Source organism: Oppia nitens, unplaced genomic scaffold (genome assembly GCF_028296485.1).
Source record: "Oppia nitens isolate AA-2021 unplaced genomic scaffold, nextdenovo-longstitch-racon4-pilon3 scaffold20_pilon_pilon_pilon, whole genome shotgun sequence".
Classification (NCBI taxonomy): domain Eukaryota; kingdom Metazoa; phylum Arthropoda; class Arachnida; order Sarcoptiformes; family Oppiidae; genus Oppia; species Oppia nitens.
In genome coordinates this window covers 730369-748744 of record NW_026533200.1, presented here as the reverse complement: position 1 = coordinate 748744, position 18376 = coordinate 730369, and the positions used below count along the sequence as shown (strand labels likewise).

General features: G+C 19.4%; 1 protein-coding gene across 1 annotated transcript; it reads right to left on the bottom strand.

The window, feature by feature from the left end:
* Positions 1–1934: 1934 nt before the first annotated feature.
* LOC128953135 (zinc finger protein 578-like) lies at positions 1935–10105 on the bottom strand (the record flags this gene model as incomplete). The annotated part of the gene is made up of 5 exons (XM_054298610.1): positions 1935–2014; positions 2177–2346; positions 6617–6725; positions 7364–7426; positions 9967–10105. Coding segments are annotated over 5 exons (561 nt in total), but the record flags the coding sequence as incomplete, so codon positions are not given.
* Positions 10106–18376: the final 8271 nt, after the last annotated feature.

The window sequence follows — 18376 nt, the reverse complement described above, 5'->3', positions numbered from 1 at the left end:
TTTTAATAACCAATTAAATTAATTGAAAATCATACAAAAAAATGTTTTTCATAGGAAAAGTAGATATCATTTTATATATGAATTTTTTGTTATGAATCTTTAAACCTATTTATTATCTGTTTATTAGTACTTTTACGGTAAAAGTTTTACCATATTTTGCATTATTATCTGTTTAGCTGCCAATTAGCACAATAAAGGGATCTATTAGTTGGACAGTTAGACACATATATAGACAGACACACACCGCACGACTCATATATTTGTTTATTTAATTATATAATATTACCGACGATGTCGGCCATTGTTTGGGACGTATTTTTTAATTAAAAAGTTTGAAAAACATTTTGTTGTCCAATGTATTTGATGACCGAAACCCATATTTGACTGCAAATCTTATTAATTTATTTGATTTACGATAACTATTTGACGGAAAATTTATTTATTTTGTTAAAAAGATTCAAAAAAATTAGACAAAAGTTTAATACTTTTTAAATTTTGTTTTTATAAATAATATTTATTAATCGAGTAATTAACGTTATTCACATAAATTATCATAAATATCAATGTCATACATAATTTAGTAAATATAAATTAATATACAAATCAATATATAATATATATTGTAATTAATTTTTTTTTTGATTTAATTATTTTCTCTTTAATCTCAAATTATTTTTAAATATATTATTTGTAATTTTTTTAAATTTATTTATAAGTATAAAAAAATTTCAATTAAAATTAATACAGAAAATTATCATAATCTTATCATATAAAATAATAATGTAATATAATATTAAATTTATTTTTATTGAAAAATTAAAAGACTAATTTTAAGAAAAATGATTTTTATTTATTTTGTTGCTGTTGAAAATCACTTATTATGCTAATATAATTATATTATAATATTTTAACTAATAAATAATATTTTTAATAAAAAAATAAACAGATAATAATAATTTTGTAAATTTCTGCTTATTATTACTAATTGTATTTAAAATAGATCTATAATTTAAACAATATTTTAATTAAATAATGAGTTACAGTTTTATATACATTTTTTTATATATATAATTTTATTTTATAAATATTACAAATAGGTTACTATTAATAATTCAATTAATAATTAATAAGTCATATACAATATAATTTTATAACATTATATATCCATTTCCTATGACTGACTCACTGTTTATATCAATTAAATGTGTTTTAGTATTTTATTAATCTTATATTATTAATATCTTATAATATAATAATTAAATTTAGTTATTTATTTGTTAAATAAAAATTGTGCTAAAATTTTAAACTAAATATATTTATAAAAAACTATATCATTAATTTTAAAACAAATTACAAAAAAATAATAATAATAATAAAATGGTGTGATTTGTGTAAAACAATTGAATACTAATAACAACAAATTCATTGCAATTTCAATGAAAATCAGTGATTATAATGACTGTTATGTCAACAACAACAACACACGTGTGGATAACAAGAATAACACGCGATTCAAGAGTTTTTTTGCCTAAATGTCGGTTTAAAACGAAAATTATTTAAATTATTACGAAAACTAAGTTAATTATTGATAAAATCAATGAAATAAAACATAAACTGATATCAGTTATAAATTTATATAAATATTAATATCCATTGCTATTGAATTAACACAATATAAGCATCAAAACTATTGTTTTGTTTGTTAAGACTCTGTATTTAGTAGTAGTTATTGTTTACCATTATTGGTGTTGTTTTAATAATTTTTAGTACAATTTATTAATATGGTGTTAATTAATGATAAAATGATAAATATTAAAAATAAATTGTGAATATATTAAGTGAATTGAAATCATTAAACAATAGGTATTATTAATAAAAAAAACAGTTTGTCACAAAATACTAATGTTTTGTGTGAACCGATTGATGGCTTGAATTCAATGAAAATCAGTGATGATAGTGATTGTTATGACAACAACACACGTGTGGATAACAAGAATAACACGCGATTCACGTGCTTTTGGTACAAAAAAAATGGTTAAATACAAGTAAGAGAAACATAAAAAATATTTAATTAGCTATCAATCATTTTTTTTCATAACATTTGTAATAAATAATTTAATTATAGAAATTATTTCTAATTTTTCTAAAAAACATTTATTACAATCATTGACATCACATTTAAATGGTTTAATTCCTGAATACTTTCGTTGATGTAATGAAAGTCCAGATTTAGTAGCAATTTGTTTACCACAGTTATCGACATCACATTTGAATGGTTTTATACTCAGATGAATATATCGTTTATGATGTCTTAAATGTTTTAAATTGGCAAAATATTTGCCACAACTATTGTAATCACATTTAAACTGTGGTTCAATTGAATGATCTCTTGATAGGTGTTGTCGTAAACAATGATTTGTTGTAAATGTTTTCAAACAATCGTTTACTAAACAATAAAATTGCTTTTACTTTAAATGAATTAATTTATGTTTATTATAATCAACTTTTGTTGAAAATGTTTTATTACAATATTCGACATCACATTCAAATAAATTTTGTTTTAAATGAACTCGACTTTCATGTGTTTTCTTATGAAACATTGTTACAAATATTTTGTCACAATTTTCATAAAAACATTTAAACTTTTTATTAAAATGAACACTAGATTTATTTTGTTTTAAAATTGAATTTCTATTTATAGTAAAACTTTTTCGACAATCGTTGAAATCGCAAACATATTTCATATTTAAATGTTCAGTATTTTTATGATAATATAGTATAAAGTTGTATATCATATCACTGTATATACAGATTTATATAAATTTATTTGTATTTAATTCTTAAACCTGTTTAATAATTTATAACTTTTTACTTTAGGTTACCATAAATACTGTATTTTTATTGTTGTAATTTTGTTTTGATTAAATATTATTAAAACTTATTTTATCATTATATTAATACAATGAATGAATATTTGAATTTATGCTTTAAAATACATTAATTGATTTTAACATTAGAAACGGTATCTGAAAATGTATAGCAGTTTTGTAATGAGTTTCAGGGATACACCTGAAAGATATGTTTAGTTTGTTTGTCATCCGATTGATTGATCGATCAAACAGTTTGAGGACTAATCAAATGAAATAAAAACATTTTTTATTATTTAAGATAATTTTAATTTAAAAATAATATTTTATTAATAATTTCTATTGATTTACTGTTTTTATTATTAATTTAGTTTTTTAAATAAAAAATTACATAAATAATTGCAATAATTGTTACTAAGAATATAAAATTTATAATTATTTGCTGAATAAGTTAATATCAAATATTTAATTTAAGAAAATATAGAAAAATACATATAAATATATTTTTGATAATTTACTTAAGCATATAATATAATTATTAAACATTCAATTGAATGATTTGTTGTAAAACTAATTATAAAAAAAAATACTTCATTAAATAATTATTATGATTTTATAAATTATCATTATATTTATAAAATTGAATTAATTTCACATATGTGATTGCAATTTTTAAATAATTTTTTTAAAAAAAACACTAAAAGAATAAATCTAAATTATTTATGACAATAATATTTATGATAATTTAGTGAAGGTTTTTGTGTAAAACATTGATTACATTCATTGACATCACATTTAAATGGTTTAATCTCCTGAATGGTTTCGTTGATGTCTTAAAAGTCCAGATTTAGTAGCAAATTGTTTGCAACAGTTATCGACATCACATTTGAATGACTTTATATTTCGATAATGAATTCGTTTATGTTGTCTCAAACATAATAAATTGGCAAAATATTTGTCACAACTATTGTAATCACATTTAAACTGTGGTCCAATTGAATGATCTCTGGATATATGTTGTCGTAAACAATGATTTGTTGTAAATGTTTTCAAACACTTGTTTACTGAACAATGAAATTTTTTTTTGTTGTCTTTAAATGAATTGATTTATGTTTATTATAATCACCTTTTGTTGAAAATGTTTTATTACAATATTCGACATCACAATTAAATAGTTTTTGTTTTAAGTGAAGTTGATTTTCATGATATTTAATACCAGATTTTGTTTTAAATATTTTATTACAATTTTCATAAAAACATTTAAACTTGTCATTAAAATGAACATTAGATTTATGTCGATTTAAATATGAAACTGTATTAAAATTTTTGCCGCAATCGTTGACATCGCAAACATATTTCATATTTAAATGTTTAGCTCTTTTATGACAATTTAAATATGATTTAGATTTGAATGTTTTATTACAATCATTACATTTAATTTCAATATTATTTAAATGAATTGATTGATGTCCTAATAAATGTTGTTTTGTTTTACTATTGAACCGACATTTAGGCCAAAAGCACGTGAATCGCGTGTTATTGTTGTTAACTACATGTGTGTTGTTGTTGTTGTCATAATAGTCACTATAATCAATGATTTTCATTGAAATGCAATTATTTATTGTTTGGATATTCATTGCATTCAAGCCATCAATTGTTTCAAACAATTCATAGCATTTGTTATTAATTTGTTGTAATTTTAATGACAAACATTTCAATTCATAAAATTTATTTAATTTATTAATAGTTTTGTTTAATAACTGCTCCATTATTATTGTTTAGAAAATTTGACTAAAATATCAAATAAATACTATTGTGTTGTTTTCATAGCACATTGGAATCACACCAAACAATGATTAATGTAGTAAATGGATATCATATCACTGTATATATGATATTTGTATTTAATCCTTAAACCTGTTTATAATTGTTATTACATTTTACTTTAATTGTACTAATACTAATGTATAGGTATTTTGATCCCATATTGAAAATCACACCAAAAAAATGTTTATAACAGGAAAATTAAATATCACTTTATATCTGAGTTTTTGTTTAATCTTTAAACCAATTTATTATCAGTTTATTAGTACTTTTACGGTAAAAGTTTTACCACATTTTTGCATTATTATCTGTTTGGCTGACAATTAGCACAATAAAGGCATCTATTATCCTAACTATACATTAAATAAAAAAAATTACTGAATTTTATTTGATTTATAAATAATTATTATTTTTTTTTAATAAAACAATTGAGTAATTAAGTATTTATAATTATAAGTAATTATAAAACTTTCAATTTAATGAGTTGTATAAAACTTTTAAAATACTTGTTTACATTGAACAATGAATTTGTTTTTTAGTTTAAATATTTTTTTCTTATGATTTATATTCACATTAAATAGCAAATGTTTTATCTCAATACTCGATATAATATTTATTATTTATATACTTTTATTAATTGTGAAAATATATTTTTATTTAATATTTATAATTTAATTAAAAAAAACAAATAATTGATTTAAAGTTTAAATTTATGAATTAACAATTTTTGTGAATAATTATAATATTAAAGCTATTAATGTATAATTTATTTTTTGAATATTTTTTTAATAACCAATTGATTAATTAGGAATCAAGTATATTTTGTTAAATATAATAATTATTAGTATAAATTTTTAAAAAATATTCAGTAAATAGTTATTTTGTTTATTTTACTTAATTAATAAATTATCATTTTATATAGTATTAAGTTTAATTATTTTTATTAACATATCAAATTAAATCTAAATTATACATTAATAAACATTCATTGATTATTAATTGTGAAAATATTTTATTTGAAATTTAAAATTTATTTTAATAAACAAAATAAATGATTTTTAAGTATTTAATACATTTTGAAATCTACTTTGAAATAAAAGTATAAATAAAAAAATATATGTTTATTGAAATTGATATTAAATCATGAAATAATTATTTTGATTTCATAAATTATAATTATTTTTACTAATTAACAATATTTATTTATTTATGACAATAATATTAAGTTTTGTTATATTTTTTAAAAAACATACCAATAATAAATGTAAAATTATTTATGACAATAATAATTATGATAATTTAGTGAAGATATATCTGAAAAACATTTATTACATTCATTGACATTACATTTAAATGGTTTAATTCCTGAATGTTTTCGTTGATGTACTAAAAGTACAGATTTAGTAGCAAATTGTTTGCCACAGTTATCGACATCACATTTGAATGGTTTTAAAATCAGATGAATATATCGTTTATGATGTCTTAGATATTTTAAATTTGTAAAATATTTTCTACAGTTATTGTAATCACACATAAATTGTGGTTCAATTGAATGATCTATTGATTTGTGTTTTAGTAAACAATGATTTGTTGTAAATGTTTTCAAACAATTATTTACTAAACACATAAATTGTTTATTTTTCAAATGAATTAATTTATGTGTTCTATAATTGCTTTTAGTTAGAAATGTTTTATTACAATATTCAACATCACATTTAAATAACTTTAGTTTTAAATGAAATTTAATTTCATGAGTTTTAAGACCAAACTTTGTTGCAAATATTTTATTACAATTAACATAAAAACATTTAAACTTATTATTAAAATGAACGCTAGATTTATGTTGATTTAAATGTGTATTTCTAGTAAAACATTTGCCACAATCGTTGTAATCGCAAACATATTTTATATTTAAATGTTTAGACCTTATATGACAATTAACTGATGACTGAGATTTGAATGTTTTATTACAATCATTACATTTGAATGGTTTATGAGATGAATGAATGAGTTTATGATTAACTAAATCGCTTTCTTTATTAGTTTTAAACCGACATTTAGGCCAAAAACACTTGAATCGCGTGTTATTGTTGTTATCCATACGTGTGTTGTTGTTGTTGTCATAACAGTCACTATAATCAGTGATTTTCATAGAAATGCAATCATTTGTTGTTTTTATATACACTATATTCAAGCCATCAATTGTTTCAATCAATTCATAGCAATTGTTGTTAATTTGTTGTAATTTTAATGACAAACATTTCAATTCACAAAATTTATTTAATTTATTAATAGTTTTGTTTAATAAAAACTCCATTATTGTTTAGAAAATTTAACTTAAATATATCAAACAAATACTATTGTGTTGTTTTGATCGCACATTGAAATCACACCAAACAATGACTAAAATAGGAAATGGATATCATATCACTGTATATATAGATATTTATTTGTTTATTCTTATTAATCCTTAAACCTGTTTAATAATTGTTATTACATTTTACTTTAGTTATACTAATACTAATGTATTGGTATTTTGATCCCATATTGAAAATCACACCAAAAAAATGTTTATCACAGGAAAATTAAATATCATTTTATATACGAGTTTTGTTTAATCTTTAAACCAATTTATTATCTATTTATTAGTACTTTTACGGTAAAAGTTTTACCACATTTTACATTATTATCTGTTTGGCTGCCAATTAGCACAATAAAGGCATCTATTATCCTAACTATACATTAAATAAAAAAAATTACTCAATTTTATTTTATTTATAAATAATTATTAAAAATATTAAGTTTATTTTTATTAAACTTTTTATTGTATTATTATTGTTTATGAATTAACAATTACTGTGTTATTTAGGATTATTATTTTTTTTTAATAAACCAATTGATTAATTAAGTATCTAATATATGTTTTAATATGATTTTTTTTAGTTTAAATATTTTTTTATGATTTATATTCACACTTAGTAGCAAATGTTTTATCGCAATACTCGACATAATATTTATTATTTATATACTTTTGGTTATTATGTGTGAAAATATATTTTTATTTAATATTTATAATTTAATTTAAAAAAAATAAATAATTGATTTAAAGTATTTATTACATTTTGAAATCTACTAAATAAAAGTATAAATACTTGTTTTAAAATATAATAAATTCATGAAATAAATATTTTGATTTTATATATTATTATAATATTTATAAACCAGTTGAGAATGTTATTACAATAGTCAAAATCACATTTAAATAATTTTAAGTGATCTTTAATTTCATGATATTTGATACCAGACTTTGTTGTAAATATTTTATTACAATTTTCAAAAAAAACATTTAAACTTTTTATTAAAATGAACGCTAGATTTATGTCGATTTAAATATATATTTCTAGTAAAACATTTGCCACAATCGTTGTAATCGCAAACATATTTAACATTTAAATGTTTATCTCTTTTATGAAAATCTAAATATGATTTAGTTTTGAATGTTTTATTACAATTATTACATTCAAATTGTTTTATAGATGAATGCGATAATTGATGTATTAGTAAAAGCTTTTCATTAGTGTTAATATACCGACATTTAGGCCAAAAGCACGTGAATTGCTTGTTATTATTGTTATCCACACGTGTGTTGTTGTTGTTGTCATAACAGTCACTATAATCAGTGATTTTCATAGAAATGCAATTATTTGTTGTTTGGATATTCATTGCAATATCCAAGGCATCCATTGCTTCACACAATTCATAGCAATTGTTATTAATTTGTTGTAATTTTAATGACAAACATTTAAATTCATAAAATTTATTTAATTTATCAATAGTTTTGTTTAATAATACAGTAATAAGTCGACATCACATTTAAATAATGATTGTTTTAAATGAAATTGAATTTCATGTCTTTTAATAGCAAACTTTGTTATAAATATTTTATTACAATTTTCAAAAAAGCATTTAAACTTTTTATTAAAATGAACGCTAGATTTATGTTGATTTAAATATATATTTCTAGTAAAATATTTCTGACAATCGTTGACATCGCAAACATATTTTTTACATTTAAATGTTTAGATTTTTTATGATAATCGCAATACTCGACATAATCTTTATTATAAATAAACTTTTTTTTTATTAATTGTGAAAAGATATTTTTATTTAATATTTATTATTTATTATTAGTATTTAATACATTAAGAAATTTACTAAATATAAAGTATAAATAAAAAAAATACTTGTTTTAAAATATAATAAATTCATGAAATAATTATTTTGATTTTATAACTTATCAGTATATTTATAAAATTGAATTGAGTATATAATTGTATATAAATATATATATAATTGTCATAATATAATTTACGACATCAACAAACAATACATTCAGGAATCAAACCATTTAAATGTTATGTCAATGAATGTAATGAGCAAATGTATTAAATATTTTTATTAATTCAATTATTTGGTTCAATATTAAATAAAAATATTTTCACAATTAATAATCAATAGTACAGTTTAATAAATAAATAAGCATACCAAAAATAAATCTAAAATTATTTATGACAATAATATTTATGATAATTTAGTGAAAATTTGTGTGAAAAACATTTATTACATTCATTGACATTACATTTAAATGATTTAATTCCTGTATGTTTTCGTTGATGTATTAATAGTTGAGATTTAATAGCAAATTGTTTGCCACAGTTATCGACATCACATTTGAATGGCTTTATATTCAGATGATTAGTTCGTTTATGTTGTCGTAAATATTTTAAAGTTGTAAAATATTTGCCACAACTATTATAATCACAAATAAATTCAATCGGTTCAATGAAATGATCAATTGATTTGTGTTGTCGTAAACAATGATTTGTTGTAAATGTTTTCAAACATTCACTAACTAAACAAATATATTGTTTTTTCTTCAAATGAGTTAATTTATGTTTATTATAATCGCTTTTTGATGCAAATGTTTTATTACAATATTCAACATCACATTTAAATGATTTTTGTTTTAAATGAACTCGAATTTCATGATATTTAATACCAGATTCTGTTTTACATATTTTACTGCAATTTTCATAAAAGCATTTAAACTTTTTATTAAAATGAACAATTGATTTATGTTGATTTAAATGTGTATTTCTAGTAAAACATTTGCCACAATCGTTAACATCACAAACATATTTAATTCTTAAATGTTTATCTCTTTTATGAAAATCTAAATATGATTTAGATTTGAATATTTTATTACATTTATTACATTCAAATTGTTTTATAGATGAATGCATTAATTGATGTATAAATAAATTATTTTCAATATATGTTTTATACCGACATTTTGGCCAAAAACACCTAAATTGCCTGTTGTTATCCACACGTGTGTTGTTATTGTTGTCATAACAGTCACTATAATCAGTGATTTTCATTGAAATGCAATCATTTGTTGTTTTGATATTCACTTCATTCAAGCCATCAATTGTTCCACACAATTCATTGAATTGGCTGTTAATTAGTTGTAAATTCAATGATAAGTTTTTCAATTTATTAAATTGATTTAATTTAATAATTGTTTTGTTAATTTGCAACTCCATTATTGTTTAGAAAATTTCAAACTAAAATATATCAAATAAATACTAATGTGTTGTTTTGATCGCACATTGAAATCACACCAAACAATGACTAAAATAGGAAATGGATATAATATCACTGTATATAGACTCTATATTATAGAGATATATATTTTATTTAATCCTTAAACCTGTTTAATAATTTATAATAACTTTTTACTTTAGATTAACATAAATACTGTATTTCTATTGTTGTCTAATTTTGTTTTGATAAACATTAGTAAAACCTAGTTGTATGATTATATTAAAACAATTAATGTATATTTTTTATTTATGCTTTAAAAGGTATATTATTTGATTAAATTATTTATAGTTTTATATAATTATAATTTTTTGTTTTTTTTTGGTCAGTGAGTTGGACTAAATTGAGGCCCATTACTATATCTATTGATATATAAGTTTAAATTGATATATGTGTAGATATTCAACGTTAGAAACGGTATCTGAAAATGTATACCAGTTTTATGATGAGTTTAGGGATACACCTGAAAGATATGTATTGTTTGTTGTGTCACCCGATTGATGAGCAAACAGTTTAAGGACTAACCAAAAATAAATACCAATATTAACTTTTTAACTTTTTTAACTATTTAATAAATTGATTTTTGTAAATAATATAATATTTATTTAATAATTTCTATTTAATTACAGTTTTTTTTATTAGTAATGATGTTTTGTAGAAAAAATTACATAAATAATTGCAATAATTGTTATTTAGAATATAATATTATTATTATTTGCTAATTATTAAATTATTTGAAAATTGCTAATATTTTAATAATTTAATTATAATATTTAATTTAATAAACTATCATATAAAAAATACATTAATATAATTATAAAACATTCAATTTAATTTCAAACACTTGATTACATTGAACAATGATTTTTTTTAATTTAAACAATTAGAAATGTAAAAATATTTTTATTTAATATTGAAAATTTATTTTACAAAACAAAATAATTGTTTTAAAGTATCTAATGAATAAAAGTAAAATAGAAAAAAATAGTTTTAAAATATAATAAATTCATGAAATAATTATTTTTAATTTGATAAATTATCATTATATTTACAAAATTGAATTAAGTTTAGTATTATTTTTTTTAAATAATCATAACAAAGAATATCCAAATTATTTATGACAATAATATTTATGATAATTTAGTGAAGAATTTTGTAAAAAACATTTATTACAATCATTGACATCACATTTAAATGGTTTAATTCCTGAATGTTTTCTTTGATGTACTAAAAGTCCAGATTTAGTAGCAAATTGTTTGTCACAGTTATTGACATCACATTTAAATTGCTTTATATTCAGATGAAGATATCGTTTATGTTGTTTTAAATTTTTTAAATTTGTAAAATATTTTTTACAGTTTTTGTAATCACACATAAATTGTGGTTCATTTGAATGATCTCTGGATAAGTGTTGTCGTAAACAATGATTTGTTGTAAATGTTTTCAAACAATCGTTTACTGAACACTTAAATTGTTTTTTTCAAATGAGTTAATTTATGTTTTTTATAGTTGACTTTTGTTGCAAATGTTTTATTACAATATTCGACATCACATATTTATAAAAATAATACACATAATATTTTATCACAATACTTATCATTTTTTTTCTTAGTTATTATTAGTAATTAAAAAATAAAATAAACATATATATAAAATATTATATTTAACTTCATTATTTACATTTTACTTTTTTAAATTTATTATACATCAGTATATTTATAACATTTAAACAGCAATTTAAAAAAATTTAATAATAATAATTTTTTTTAATAATTAATTTGTCTGTAGACTGATCAGCTAAATTTAATTATTATAAAAATAATTATTAATGCTATAAAACTATAGCTAAATTATGATATTATAGTTTTTTTTAATAAAAATGGTTTTATCTAATAATATAATTAATTATTATAACTAAATTATTTTTATTAAATTTATTCTAAATTATTAATACAATAAAAATTATAGCTAGATTATATTACTATAATAAATAAATTTTAAATAACAAATATTTTTGTTATAATTATTTACATTAAATAAATTTAACGTTAAACATAAACATAAACATAACGTTAAACATAACGTTAAATAAACTATAATAAATTTTTATTAATAATAACTTATATTTATTACAATTGATCAATAAATTGTTGTTAAATATTTTTTAATCAAAATATTAAGTACGAAAAAAAATTATATTTACAAATATTTAAATTTTTAGAAAAACAAATTTAAATATTAAAAACCATTTATATTTTTAGTAACTATAAATTAAATTATTTATTTTTTTTTGATAATTATTGACTAACTAAATAAATTATTATTTGTTTTTAAAAATATAGTGTACTTTATATATCTATAATAAAGATTACAATTTATTATTGTATACTAAAAAAAATTTCACAAAAAAACTTATTATTAAAAACTGTAATAAAATTTTATTTTACCAATTTATTATCTGTTTATTAGTATTTTTACGATAAAAGTTTTACCATATTTTGCATTATTATCTGTTTGGCTGCCAATTAGCACAATAAAGGCATCTATTATCCTAAATATTCATTAAATAAAAAAATTTACTGAATTTTAATTTGTTTATTAATAATAATTAAAAATATTATCTTTATTTATATAAAAAATTTTAATATTGTTTATGAATTATCAATTACTTCAATAATATAATATGTTTTATGATTATTGTATATATTTTTAATAAACCAATTGATTAATTAAGAATCTAATATATTTAAATATGAAATAGTTTTTTTAGTTTAAATAATTTTTTTATGATTTATATTCACAATTAGTAGAAAATGTTTTATCGCAATACTCGACCTAATATTTAATATTAATATACTTTTCGGTTATTAATTGTGAAAAAATATTTTTATTTAATATTTAAAATTTATTTAAAAAAAACAAATAATTGATTTAAAGTATTTAATACATTTTGAAATTTATTAAATAAAAGTATAAATAAAAAATACTCGATTTAAAACTAAAATGATAAAATATAATAAATTCATTAAATAAATATTTTGATTTTGTTTTTATAAATAATATTTAGTAAAAGAGTAATTAATATAATTATACAAAAATATTTATAAATTAAAAAATTTAATGAGTTTTAATTGATTTATTGATATTTTTAAAAAATATATTTATTTTACTATATTATCATTTTTATGAATTAACAATTACAGTAAATACTAAGTAATTATAATAAGAAAGCTATTATTTTATAATTTATTTATTGAATAGTTTTTTAATAAAATAATTGATTAGTAAATAGTTATTATGTTTATTTTACTTATTTAATAAATTATCATTTTATATAGTATTAAGTTTAATTATTTTTATTAACATATCAAATTAGATCTAAATTATTTTATTCATTAATAAACATTTATTGATTATTATTTGTTAAAAATATTTTTATTTAATATTAAATAAAAAAATTTAGTTTAATAAGCAGAATAATTTATTTTTAAGTATTTAATACATTTTGAAATCTTGAAATTATTAGTGAAATAAAAGTATAAATAAAAAAATACTTGTTTTAAAATATAATAAGTTTCATAAGTATCATTATATTTATTAAATTGAAATAAATTTAGTAATTTTTTAAAAAATCATACCAAAAATAAATCTAAAATTATTAATGACAATAATATTTATGATAATTTAGTGAAGATTTTTGTGTAAAACATTGATTACATTCATTGACATCACATTTAAATGTTTTGATTCCTGAATGTATTGTTCGTTGATGTCGTAAAAGTTGAAAATTTGTTGCAAATTGTTTGTCACAGCTATCGACATAACATTTGAATTGTTTTATACTTTGATGAAGATTTAGTTTATGTTGTTTTAAATTTGCAAAATAAGTGCCACAACTATTGTAATCACACTTAAATTGTGGTTCAATTGAATGATCACTGGATTTGTGTTTTACTAAACAATGATTTGTTGTAAATGTTTTTAAACACTCGTTTACTGAACACTTAAATTGGTTTTTCTTCAAATGAGTTAATTGATGTTTTTTATAAGTGCTTTTATATGCAAATGTTTTATTACAATATTCAACATCACATCTAAATAATTTTTGTTTTAAATGAAATTGAATTTCATGAGTTTTAATACTATATTTTGTCGTAAATATTTTATTACAATTTTCATAATAGCATTTAAACTTTTTATTAAAATGAACGCTAGATTTATGTCGATTTAAATGTTCATTTCTAGTAAAACTTTTGCCGCAATCGTTGACATCGCAAACATATTTAACATTTAAATGTTTATCTCTTTTATGATAATCTAAATATGATTTAGATTTGAATATTTTATTACAATTATAACATTCAAACTGTTTTATAGATGAATGCATTAATTGATGTTTAAATAAATTATATTCATTATATGTTTTATACCGACATTTTGGCCAAAAACATGTGAATCTCATGTTATTGTTATCCACACGTGTGTTGTTGATGATGTCATAACAGTCACTATAATCAGTAATTTTCATAGAAATGCAATCATTTGTTGTTTTGATATTCATTGCATTAAAGCCATCAATTGTTTCAAACAATTCATAGCAATTGTTATTAATTTGTTGTAATTTTAATGATAAACACTTCAATTCATTAAATTTATTTAATTTATTAATAGTTTTCTTTAATAACAACTCCATTATTGTTTAGAAAATATCACTAAAATATAAAATAAATACTATTGTGTTGTTTTTGATCGCACATTGAAATCACATCAAACAATGACTAAAATAGGAAATGGATATCATATCACTGTATATACAGATATATATATATATTTATTTGTATTTAATCCTTAAACCTGTTTAATAATTTGAATTACTTTAGGTTAACATATACCAGTATAAGGTATTTCTATTTTGTTTTAATAAACATTATTTAAAAAATTAGTTAATCATTATATTAAAACAATTAATATGAAGTTTATATTATATTTATGCTTTAAAGATAATATTAATTGATTAAATTTAATAGTTTTATATAATTATAATTTTGGTTTTTTTTTTGGTCAATGAGTTGGACTAAATTGAGGGCTATTTCATATATATTTGAACACTAGGAACGGTATCTGAAAACGTATAGCAGTTTTTTCGATGAGTTTAGGGATACACCTGAAAGATATGTTTGTTTTTTTTTGTCACCCGATTGATGAACAAACAGTTTAAGGACTGATCAATTGAAATATCAATATTTACTTAAATATTGTGACTTAAAAAAATATAATATTTATTTAAAAATTTCTATTGAATTATTAATTTAGTTTTTTTTTAAAAAAAATATATATAAATAATTGCAATAATTGTTATTTAGAATATAATAGATTATAATTATTTGCTAAAAATTGTTAATATTTTAATAATTTATTTATAATATTTAATTTAAGAAACTATAGAAAAATACATTAATATAATTATAAAAACATTCAATTTAATGATTTGTTGTAAAACTTTTCAGACACTTGTTTACACTGAATAATGAAATTGTTTTTTTTTTATTTTAAATAATTTTAATTTAATTAATTAATATTAAATTAGATCTAAATTTTTTTATGACAATAATATTTATGATAATTTAATGTATATATCGTTGAAAAACATTTATTACATTCATTGACATTACATTTAAATGCTTTAATTTCTGTATGTTTTCGTTGATGTCTTAAAAGTTCAGAATTATTACCAAATTGTTTGCCACAGTTATTGACATCACATTTAAATGGCTTTATATTCAGATGATTAGTTCGTTTATGTTGTTTTAAATATCTTAAATATGTAAAATATTTGCCACAACTATTGTAATCACAAATAAAATATTGTTTTCCAATTGAATGATCTATTAATTTGTGTCGACATAAACAATGATTTGTTGTAAATGTTTTTAAACAGTCGTTTACTGAACACTTAAATTGTTTTTTCTTCAAATGTGTTAATTTATGTTTTTTATAATTGTATTTCGATGAAAATGTTTTATTACAATATTCGACATCACATTTGAATAATTTTAAGTGATCTTGAATTTCATGATATTTAATACTAGACTTTGTTGTAAATATTTTATTACAATTTTCATAAAAGCATTTAAACTTTTTATTAAAATGAACACTAGATTTATGTTGATTTAAATATATATTTCTAGTAAACCTTTTGCCACAATCGTTGACATCACAAACATATTTAACATTTAAATGTTTTGATTTTTTATGAAAATCTAAATATGATTTAGATTTATATATTTTATTACAATTATTACATTCAAACTGTTTTATAGTTTTACAGTTATGCGTTAATTGATGTATAAGTAAAAGCCTTTTATTAGTGTTAATATACCGACATTTTGGCCAAAAACACTTGAATTGCTTGTTATTATCCATAGATGTGTTGTTGTTGTTGTCATAACAGTCACTATAATCAGTAATTTTCATAGAAATGCAATCATTTGTTGTTTTGATATTCATTGCATTCAAGACATCAATTGTTTCAAACAATTCATAGCAATTGTTATTAATTAGTTGTAATTTTAATGACAAACTTTTCAATTTATTCAAATTATTTAATTTACTATTAGTTTTGTTTAATAAAAACTTCATTATTATTGTTTTGGAAAATATCACTAAAATATATCAAATAAATACTATTTGTTCGCACATTGAAAACACATTAAACAATAACTAAAATAGGAAATGGATATCATATTACTGTATATACAGTCTGTATATATATATATATATAGATTTATTTTTATTTAATCCTAAAACCTGTTTAATAATTTATAATAAGTTATTTTTAATAACTTTTTACTTTAGATTAACACATAAATACTGTTTGTTTTATTGTCGTCTAATTTAGTTTTAATAAACATTAAACAAAAATTTAGTTTATCATTAAATTAAAACTGTATATATATATATATATATAATATAATACTAATGTATAGACGTTTTGATCTTACATTGAAAATTACATCAAAAAAATGTTTAGGCGTTGTTCACATATTACGTTCGCAGTTTTTAAAAAATCTAGACCCCCTCCCCCCTATGTTCGCAATTGTTCGCATGTAATGATATTTAAAACGTTCGCATGACCTTAACCCCCCACCATTTAAATGAATATTTTATAAAATTATTTTCACTTTTAAAATAATCAAATAATAAAATAAATTAATATTATTCAAAAGTCATATATTTATTCAAAATTAGTTATTAAACCGTTTATCAAAGGATTAATTTTACTCAAAATTAATCCCTTAAATTCATTCATTATTTAAATGCGAACGTTCTTATAGACTTTACACCCTCCCCCTCGTTCGCAAAAGTTCGCTTTGGCCGACCCCCCTCCCCTCGAGTGCGAACGTAATATGTGAACAACGCCTTATCATTTTATATCTGAGTTTTTGTTTAATCTCTAAACCAATATATTATCTGCTTATTAGTATTTTTACGGTAAAAGTTTTAGGCGTTGTTCACATATTACGTTCGCACTTGAGGGAGGTGGGTCGGCCAAAGCGAACTTTTGCGAACGAGGGGGAGGGGGGGGGGTAAAGTCTATAAGAACGTTCGCATTTAAATAATGAATGAATTTAAGGGATTAATTTTGAGTAAAATTAATCCTTTGATAAACGGTTTAATAACTAATTTTGAATAAATATATGACTTTTGAATAATATTAATTTATTTTATTATTTGATTATTTTAAAAGTGAAAATAATTTTATAAAATATTTATTTAAATGGTGGGGGGGGGGGGGTTAAGGACATGCGAACGTAATTTTTAAATATCATTACATGCGAACAATTGCGAACATAGGGGGGGAGGGGGTCTAGATTTTTTAAAAACTGCGAACGTAATATGTGAACAACGCCTTACCACATTTAACATTATTATCTGTTTTGTTAACTTATTAGTATTTTAATAATTTATTTATAATATTTAATTTTAAAAAAAAAACTATAGAAATATACATTAATATTTAT